At 40.3% G+C, this 10,758-nt stretch overlaps 1 protein-coding gene across 1 annotated transcript; it reads right to left on the bottom strand.

Moving 5' to 3' along the window:
• Positions 1–233: 233 nt before the first annotated feature.
• Positions 234–9,728, bottom strand: LOC120843727. Its single transcript, XM_040215173.3, has 5 exons — positions 9,615–9,728; positions 8,821–8,978; positions 2,363–2,436; positions 2,072–2,152; positions 234–355 (listed from the first exon to the last, which is right to left on the bottom strand). The coding sequence occupies exons 1-5, from the start codon at positions 9,726–9,728 to the stop codon at positions 234–236; spliced, it is 549 nt and encodes a 182-aa protein (XP_040071107.2).
• Between the last annotated feature and the right edge of the window lie 1,030 nt (positions 9,729–10,758).

Here is a 10,758-nt window from a genome sequence, read left to right as displayed (position 1 = left end):
GTTGCCTAATAAATCTTCGAGCGACAAAAATGCGCAAGGTATTTCATTCTTGATCCAAACAGCTGTCGTCAAGGGTATTAATTTTGTTTGTACCTCATAGTACGTTGTATATAAAATCACAACTGGTGAATTGTTTTCTGGCTTCACTGCTTCTTCAGTATATGTGAAAATTACGCGTAGTTGGCTATTAAAGCTTCAAGCTTAAAAATGCGCAAGCTATTTTATTCTTGATCTTAACAGCTGTCGTCATGAATTTGGATTTTGTTGGTACCGCATAGTAGGTAGTATATAAAATCACAACTAATCAATTGGTTTTCCAGTTGGCTCTCTGGAACGGCGACACAGCATGCAGTGTCTGCAATGGTTAAAAGATGTGGGTTAGGCACCAGACATGTCCTCGCTACTCTAAAAGTATACATGTGTCGCTGATTGTCCCTTGATAATAGACTAAGATTTAACGGGTTATTTTATGTCAAATAAAATAATCTAAGTAAGCCATGGTTTGGTTGCTTTTGCCTAGAGTGCTGTTGCAATCAGAATCACTATGAACAACACGAAACGAACGGTCTGCTATTTTTGTTTTAATTTCTTGGGACAGGTTAACCGAAACGCTGTTTTTGCATATCATTAACACTGATCGAACAAATAACTTAAAATGTGCCACTGTTGCGGCAGTGGGAAGAAATAGACCATGTCAGCGGGAAAGGTTATTGACGTTGCTAAGATGTTTCGTGGCTCCCTTTTATTCAGGTTTGGAAGTTGTGGCTACAACGAGGGTCACGCTTTGCGAAAGGAAAAAAAAAACAGTATCGATATAGTTCTTTGACTTTAGTTTGTAGTAAATTTTAGTTAGACCTCAGCTCACGGAAATGTCAAAATATATAGAAGCCTTCCTTGACATCTTCTGTGCTTTTAAACATAGAGGGGTATTATTTTAATTAGGAAGTTAAATTAATTTTTAGATTAGGAATCAAGCTAAACAAAAAAAAAATGTTTTTTTTCGCTCATGAATAAAAACTTTGGCAGGTGATGCATAAGTTTTGATTCATCGGCTGTAAACTTTTTAATAATAGATAATACAGTCGAATGAACTGTTTTATTAGCAAGAAATTTCGGAATCTCCTTTTTCCTAGGAGCACATAACTTTTCAATATGCTTCCAACCTGCCGTAGCTCTCCGCTTATCGTCGTAGATGAACGAGGGCGGCTGGTGACAAGATCAAAGTCCCGCTAGAGGAGCGAAAGTTCCAAAAAGTTTTGCCAAATTTCAATAAAGCCGGGACCTCGGGCCATCAAATGTTTTAGCTGTTCTCCAATATAAATAAACACCTGAAGGGTAAACGGTTTTCCTCCGACGTGGAGGTTACCAATGGAGTACGCCATTGGTGTCGCGAAAAGCCGTCCTTAAGCATCTACGACGGGATCCTGGAAGTAGTCCATTGGCAGCTGGAATGCGCCGCCGCTGGCGGGAACTGTATTGAAATGCTATGTGCCCATAGGAAATAGGAGATTCTAAGTTTTGATTTGAATGTAAAATTGTTGAATTGCATCATTGATTAAAAATACTACAGCCTAGAAGGCAAAACTTATTGATCACCCATTCGTGTCATTCGCTTTTTAAAATAAATACTGGATACGAGAATTTTTTAACGATTTGTTCAGAAGTTTTCGTATTTATCTGTAATAGGGTATTCTATATACAGGCACCATTATACAAGTCAAAAGGGGTCTTGACAAAATGTAGATTGGATTGATTAGGCCATTGCTTGCTCAACCTGGGCGACAACGTGAGTTGGGGCAGAGATGTTGGTGTTTGTTACGTTCTTAATAAAGTGAGAAAAATAGCATAACTCGCTACTCGGAAAAAGTACTACGTTACTCGTCCCTGTTTTCTAGAAGGAATAGCCGTTACTTCTTTAGCCCAGATGTCATCAAATGCAAGTAATGTGTTAGTTGTAAGGGGTCACGTACTGTTTCTGTCGGACTCCTCCTTAAATAAACTTCAAATCTGCTACCAAGATTGCTCATCTTGAAAGTGTAAGATGTGTTTACAAATATGAGACTTCACGTACCGCTAACGTAGAGGTTCCTTGTGACACCGCACTTTGCATCCGGATCCATGTAAGCCGTATACACGGTCAGCGTGTCACTTTCTGCAATGTCGGTGTTGAGAGAAGCCAGGATAGATGTTAGGTGAGTTAATATCTAAAGATTTCCCATTGACTTAAATAAAATTCTCACTACAGATTGTGCCAGAAAACACGGACATAACAAAAAACTGCATATTAAAACATTGGGGCATTAAGAGGTTTATTATTAGTAAACCAAATGCAAGTTAGTTGGCATTGAACGCATATACTCACGGCCTTCGGGAGAAAGGATAATCCGATTCGTTACGGTATATCCTTCTGAGGGTTCAAGCATTATCTTCGTGTTACTGCAAATAATGTCAAATAAAATGGTTGTAAGAATAAATTGAAAAAACAAGAGAAAAGACTAAATTAAAACAAATTATAAATAACACACTAATATTTCAATTAAAAAAAGGCAGACAAAACTTAGTGTTTGCGTCTTTTAGATTCTCACGTCATACCGAATAGCGCTTACCCAAATAATTTAAATTCGTTATCAAATTCGTGTTATTCGAGCTTCCGAATTTTCGACACATCGAATGCCGCTGTAAATCAAGATAGGAATATTGAAGATCGTTACCATTTTAGGGACATATATGCCCTTTTAGGGTTCTGCTAAATTTATAGCAAGCAAGCATTAAGAAACCTTTAATGACTGACCGCGTTGAAAAATGAAACTAGGCTGTTTCTTTTATGGAGGAAGAAGTCACAGGCCAGACATACCGTTCCATCAGTCTGTGCATTTTACACTGAAATTCCTTATCCACGGCCATAATTTGTCAGTTGGATGGTGGCTTCGACGAAAGATTTTCATCTACGCCAGCCTCAAAACAGCCGGGCTCAACAGAACGTTGGTCAGCGCTGGAAGAATCCTTCAAGCTTGGCAGCTGCAACGGAGCTTTAGAAGGCCTCTTAGCAACTACGGCTGCTCCAGTACCATGGTGAGCGGCGGCTTTCTTCTGCAGTTGCACGAATCAGCTCGACCTAGCCCTGCGTGTCTGACAGCGTAATCGCTGGAACCCAGTACTGCCGGCCAGTCGTTCAATCGTAGCGCAGTTACTCACCATCCTGACCAGTTACCTGCCCAAGTGGCTCGCGCCGATACTTTAGAGGAGTGCCTCGACCTCCCGACTACGTTTCACACACTTCAGCGAATTCCCTTATGCATATGGATTCTCCAACGATCCACATGATAGAGTGCACGACATGTAACAAGTCTATAATCAACGAGGGTAGGCACATGTCGTGTTCGGATTGCAAGTCCAATTACCATCTGGGACAATCTTGCTCCGGGATTGCTGATAAGACCTTCATCACCATGGGACAAACGAAACGAGAAAAATGGAAGTGCCATGCGTGTCGTGGGAAGGATGGTCAGGTGGGAGCATCTGAGCCGAAGTTGTCATGCTCCTCTGCAGGAATAGGACTGCTCTCTTCACAACTAACAGCTATGAATGAGAAACTGGAAGGATTACTGTCATTGAAGGGCAGCGTCGATTCCCTTATGACACTGTCGGCCAAACTAAACGAACTTTTAGCCCTAAAGCCCATTGTCGAGAGTCTAAGGGACACGGTGAACGGCCTACAACACTCAATGGATTTCTTTTCGGCCGACTATGACCGCCTCCTCAAGTTGGCGACCACCAACGAACAGAATGGCAAAGCCCTGCAAACGGAGCTTTCTCATTTAAAGTCAACCGTGGAGGCGCAGGCAACCGAGATCCAAGAGATGCGGGTCGCCCTAAACGACAACGAGCAGCACAGCCGTCTGTAAAACCTGGAAGTGCACGGATTTCCTGTCTCACCTCACGAAGATCTTATGTCGTTTGCTGAGACTCTATCGAAAAAACTGAAGATCTCAAACTTTCAGAAATCCGACATTCTTGCTCTTCACCGTTTGCCAGCCAAATATGCAAAAAAATCCACCGATTCTGATCAAATTCGCGTCTGTCCACGTGAAGGAATCCTGGATGGCAGCGCGGGGTACGCTTCGTTCGCTGGGTCAGGTTAGTTCTCTTCCCAGACTGTACTTAAATGACAACCTGACCCACGCGAACAAGGAGCTGTTTTGGCGGGCAAGACAGAAGGGCAAGGAACAGGGCTATAAGTTCGTCTGGGTAACCAGAGCTAAAATCTACGCAAAGAAGGCGGTGGGTTCTCCTCCTGTGAGAATTAACAGTTCGCTAGACCTTGAAAAGATTATTTAGATGTATGGCAGATTTCGCTCAGGTTTCAAACTTTTCATCTCTTCGAAATTTTTTTGGAAATTGTGAGGAAACGTTTTTTTCTGTAGTACACGTTAATATTCGGAGCATACGTAAACATTGGGCAGAATTCGAAGTTACCTCAAGAGCAATTGCTTCTTCAGTAGATGTATTTGTCTTAACAGAAATTAACATCCCCTCTTTTGCAACAGATCAGTTCTCTTTACCGGGTTATCGTGGTACTTTTTACACTCGAGATATGGGTCATGGTGGTGGTATCGCAGTTTTCGTGAGTGATAAATGGTCATTTTCAAATATTTCGTTGACGTTCGCTCAGGCCGAGTTCATTGCCCTTTCTGTGGAGAATTCGATCAATTCCATATGTTTGCTCGCAGTGTATAGACCACCGTCCACAAATATAGCGTCTTTTCTCGTAGAACTTGAAGAAAACATTAGTGATCTGAGTTCGTATGGTCAATTATGCATTATAGGAGACTTTAATATTGATATCTTGAATGGGTCTAAATCTAATGTATGCAATTACCTCAACACTTTGGAAACTCACGGTATTGAGTCCGTTATTAATTGTCCAACACGTGAAGAGTTCCTTTTAGGGAGACTTGTTTCCTCATGCATTAACCACATTAACCTAAGAACATCTTCGACTATCGTGAAATCAGCAGTTATTAAGGAAAAACTTGCCGACCACTACTTTGTGGCCTGCCGCTGGTCGATCGGCGTTCTTAAATCGCGCGAAACATCAGGCCGCATTAATGTTACAGGTATCGACACCACGGCCTTTGATAAATTGGTCTCAGCTTTTGACTGGAACCACTTTTTGAGGACCGTTAACTACACCGACGTTTATCCAAAGTTTGTGCTGGTTTTCAAACAGTTCTATGAAAGATGCCGGAGAGAAATATTCGTAAAGAAACGCAACCCTGATCTTGTATGGCTGAATGCGAATATTTTAGATGCGATAAGGGAAAAAAATGCACTATGGGCTCGCTGCCGTCGTTCACCCAATGATGCACTCCTACGAATACTCTTTAAATCCTGCCGTAACAAAGTAAACGCGATGATTCGATCAGCTAAGCGCATTTCTTATCACAGAAAATTCTCCCAATCTCATTCGGATGCCCGTAAAACTTGGTCTTTGATAAATGAACTCCGTGGACACCAAAGACACTCCATTGATGATACGCTGGAACGACATTTTGGAGATAATTTGCAATCGATTGTAGAGGATTTTAACGTTTTTTTTGCTACTTTTTCTGGTCAGGCGAGAGATAGCCTAGATGCATTTGATAACCTAGTCTCTTCCTCAGCGTTCCTTCCGCCTTTTCAGGAAGCTGATCTATATTCCATTTTGTCTAGTTTCAAGAACAACAAGTCCCCTGGGATAGACGGAATTCGCTTATCTGACCTTCGCAGAAATATTGACATTCTGAAAGACGTACTTTTATTTATGCTAAATGGTTTTATTGAAACCAAGATACTTCCCGATGAACTTAAAACATCTATAGTACGTCCTTTGTATAAAGGTGGTACCAGAAACAATATTGCCAACTATCGTCCGATTTCTCTCTTGCCCATCTCGCTCAGATCCTCGAAAAGCATGTGTTTAATATAATGACATCTTTTTTAGAAAAATTTAATATCTTATCTCCAACTCAATTTGGTTTTGTGCAAGGAAAAGGCACTCAGCCTCTTCTAGAAGGTTTCGCAGATACCCTATACTCAGCATTCGATCACAATCTTGTTACCTCCGCACTATTCTTAGATGTTTCCAAAGCTTTCGACACAGTGAGCCATACGATACTGTTGAAGAAACTGTACAGCATAGGTTTTCGTGGTTCATTTTTTTCCCTTCTTAAAAACTATCTTTCTCATCGCTCTCAACTGGTGTGTGCATCTGGATTTCAGAGTTCTCGAACTGAACTAAAAGCCGGAGTACCACAGGGGTCTATTCTATCACCTCTTTTGTTTAACATCTTTGTCAATGACATCGCCACCATGGTACCGGGATGTAAGCTATATCAATACGCGGACGACACTGTAATTATGACTCAACACATCAAATATGCCAGTTCCATCAGCCAGTTACAATCTCAAGCAATAGCAATTATGGACTGGTTCAAAAAAACCCTTCTTGATATTAATGTTAAAAAGACAAAACTAGTATGCTTCTATAATCCACTCAAAACAGTCACTCTCAACATTCCATTAGTTCTGCACTCTTCTTTCTGCCATCAATGCAACTGCATTCCGGTTGAGTATACAGATAGCGTGAAGTATCTAGGCATATATTTTGATAGTGGTCTGAAATGGAATGTTCATTTTGCATACATCTGTAAAAAACTGAGAAGCATTAGTTGCCTATTATATAATACAAAACATTTTTTTCCTGTATCTGTTCGAAGAATGATTGCCCATTCGCTTGCATATAGTGTCCTTCGCTACTCGATCACCGTTTTCGGCCATTCTTCTGGCTATTGGAAAACCAAGGTGGACTGCATCCTGAAAGCTATCCTGAAAAGTATCTCTTATAAACTTAAAATACCTGACAACGTTAATCTTTTCGAATATTTGCAACTACCCAACTTCCAAACCCTTTATGTTCATTCAGTGGTATTGCGGCACTTTTGGAATTCTGATTTCAAAATCTTAAGCCCACCCACACGTGATCTTCGACATACTCACTCTTTTCACATACCTTTTTCCCGCACTCGTTATGGCGAAAGTACGCGTGCGTTTTATGTGCCATATATTTTTTCTCACTTACCACCTCAACTTCTAAACCAAACATCCCTGGGCAAAGTTAAAAAGATGCTTAGAGGTATTTCGTTTTAATAGCGAACTATTGGTTTCGTTTTAGTAGCGAACTATCGCAGACTCATTTTGCTAAGTAATGTGTGCCAATATTAAGCGCCTGCCTTTCTGGAACATTAATGAATATTCTGCTGTTTGTAGGACATTTTAACAGAAGACCTTCCGTGATTTTTTTGGTGCATATTTTCCAGTTTTGTGGTATTTCATTTTGCTTTGACATTGCTATTGATTTCCGTTTTAGTCTGTACATAATATCTTTTCGCGTAAAATCTTCAAGTTATAACTAGAGTGACTAACTTCATGGAATTATGTTTTACATATTTTTTTGTCTGTTTTATATTATTGTATTTTGAGTAACTACCCATGCTACATATCGTTTTTTTTTATTGGAGGATGGCGTCGCACAAGCCACGTGTTGGCTTTGATGCATCCGCAATACCAAACTTTTCTATGATGGTAGCAATAAACAATTATTATTATATCTGATCAGAAAATCATTAGTTTCTTGCATCACCTACTCGAAGTGTACAAATCATTCCATCCCCGCTGCTTCTATTATTACGGGCAAACACTTAAATTGACACATATGTTTTCTCCCTTGCTTGAGATCGGCTGCCGGTTGCGTTCGTCAGCAATGCCAACTGATTGTGTTTTTAACGGCGTTATTGAACATACCTCAAAAGGTGACTAATTCGATGGGAAAGCCTCCGGACCAGCGGAGAGCGGAGGGAGCTCACAAGCTTGTTTGAAATCTTAACCGGACGCTCTCTGTCGCCCCCAATCACGTCACGCACGGGTGACTCGGAAGACGGCGTTAGAATTAAGGTGTCCCACGAACTACAATTAATCGGTCAAAGTCCGAAAAACATAGCAGGGCTTTGATAGGAATGGTTCTGTCATATCTGTCCATTAGCCCACTGTGGACGCTCTGTATCAAAAGCGTCCTCGTGTGGACACGTGTAGTTAACACCTTCTTTACCTGCGTCTCAAGCGCCGTTTTTACTCCTGCTAGGCGCTCTTCGTTCTGTGTGCTTGAAAAATATAAACATATAGGCTTTTTTTATGGCTTAATAGGTGTTTTTGTTTGGTGAATGTGAAGACAATATTTTGCTATTCGATATTTGATACGTCATTCACCTTTTATACCACTCCTCAGAACTAAAGTATTCGATTTTGACTCGAGTTAAACGTTCATTATTTGCACACCCGTAATTAAAGTCATTAGAGCTAAACAAAGGCAAAGCGTGGCTTGTGATGTTCCCACTCTTTGCACAGTGATTCGGTCTTTAAGCTGGTTATCGGTGGATATTGCAACCTGATTGGCTGGAGAGAAATAATAAGAGGTTTGGGACTCGCCACGAATAGCGTTTTCAAGGTCTGAAGGACCATAGTGAAAAGTAAAAGATATGCTTGGTTAACTATTCTATATCTCTTAATTTTATTTCATTTACACAGTACGGATTCGTGGGACACACCTGATGTCATGCGTCACTCAAGTCGTCTAATTCTTATATAAATTTCTTATAATGCTCAAATACTTTCCCTTTCTCTTTGTGACACACTTTTTTTTTCGAAAACATTTGGTGCAGATTCATTAAATGTGCTTGATTATCCTCAGTTTTCAGGGGTTGATTCGTGTAAGGTAATACCCACATAGGTTCGCTGTCCTCTCCAGACTTGAAGGTGACCGGATATTCACCATCGGTTGCCGGATTCTCCTGATTAAACCTTACACATTTATCAGTGCCAAATACAGGGTCATCTTCGTAGTTTCTGTACAGGATGTACCAGGTTTCAGTGAGCGGGAAGCCCTGCGCGTTGACGTCGAAAGTAAAAAAAAACATGATTTATTATTTTAAAAAAGAATATACATTGCGTAGTTTTATTTATGAAACGCTAAATTTCTGATTTGCGTTGGGCGAGCTCAAAGTTAGTCGGACATTAAAAAATAAGCAAAATATTTCCGAATGATAAATTGATGCAGTAATTTAATGAGAACTACTCAAAATGTAAAAGATTTACGTTAGAAAACATTCTCTTCCATCTGAAATGAAGCGTAACTTGCGCCCTCCAGGCGACTGGTTGCCGTTGAAAAAATGTGATGGTCAGGTATACCAGAGCATTTAATTTTGTTTTTAGGTTCAAGTCGATTGATGGTTAAGAGTTATGAATGCACATATATACAGTCTTTTAGTGTGCGATTTATTTTAAAAATCGCCCACTCTTTACCCGTCTTTTAGACCTAAAACCATTAGAAAGTTTTAGAAAAGAAGTTACTGATGTAAACGACATCGCATGTAAACAGTAACTTTTAATATAAAACTTATATAATTTCCAGCCAGGAATAAGCAGATAAATGCGTTAAATAATATGCATTCTATTGTTCTAAATGTTTATGCTTTTGACTCTTCACTTGCCAACTTGAAAGTCAGTCAAAGTTCTCATACCTTAGACATGTCCTGAAAACTTTCGAACTCAGGATTCAGCTCTGGGTAATTCGGTTCTTCGCTGCAGAAACAAACCTTCAGGAGAGTCGCGACTGCCAAAAAGTGCAGAGACATGGCTCACGTGGTAATAGGCCACCGTGTAAAAAACTATGAACCGTAAAACCGTATTGTTACGACCCTTGCGCTGGTTTATATAGCTGGTATACAAGGAAGCCTCTATTGCATTTTTATTTATGAGCAACTGTGCCGTCGAATCTCCTCCTGAACCCGTCATTAAAAAATACCATGAAATATAATTAAAACCCGAAAATGTGCAAAATATTCATAGCGGAAAATGCAGTGTTGTTCTCCTAGGCGTCCATCAACATAATGGTGACATTCGTAAACAATTAAAGTAGAAAGAAGGCATGCTGAACCAAATTTCGGGAACTGAATGTCATCAGTGAAAAATGGCCCTGAGTATTAAAGTGTCAGAAATATAACGTTTACAATTGGCACATGCCGGAGCCTGTAACGCGTTTGCTGTTCTCAGTGGCGTAGAGGAAATACGCGTAAATTGAACGGGAAATATGTTGGTTTTAAGTGCGGAACCAAAAAAATGGTATCTGACGGGTCCCTGGAAAGGTCTGAAGATTTAGACTACCTCGAAATTTCTCGAAGTACATCAGAAAATTGGGATAGACAGCGCATTCTCGGCAATAAGCATCCGTCAGGTTGCTGGCACTCCTGCCGGGATACTGAACCGAGAACTCGTGATCCGTACAACCTATAATCTCAAAACGTTCGCGTGTAATTACATACCTTGTCCCACACCCCCAAAACTACAATTTGACGCTCAGTCCACTGCCTCCAAACCGACGATACCAGCTTTCTCGAGCGGCTTGATAGTCAATTGATACAACTTATTAAAACTGCTAATATAGAATTAAAGACTACAGAAAAAACTCAAGGTTTCGTTGTCCTTGCTGTAAAACCTGAGAGTTTTTTTTTTAGTTATTTATTCGTACATTGGATATTTAGAAAGTTATATCACACAGCTGTTGAGCTGCTCGTAAAAGTTTGTATCATTGGTTCTACGTCAGCGGATTGACGCCGAAATATAAAACAAAACAAAAAAATCTGCGCTGTGGCACTGTGCACGCTC

The sequence above is a fragment of the Ixodes scapularis genome, unplaced genomic scaffold (genome assembly GCF_016920785.2).
Source record: "Ixodes scapularis isolate PalLabHiFi unplaced genomic scaffold, ASM1692078v2 PGA_scaffold16__2_contigs__length_2301149, whole genome shotgun sequence".
Taxonomy (NCBI): domain Eukaryota; kingdom Metazoa; phylum Arthropoda; class Arachnida; order Ixodida; family Ixodidae; genus Ixodes; species Ixodes scapularis.
Note: the sequence above shows the minus strand (reverse complement) of the source record. Positions and strands in the feature narration are given on the sequence as shown.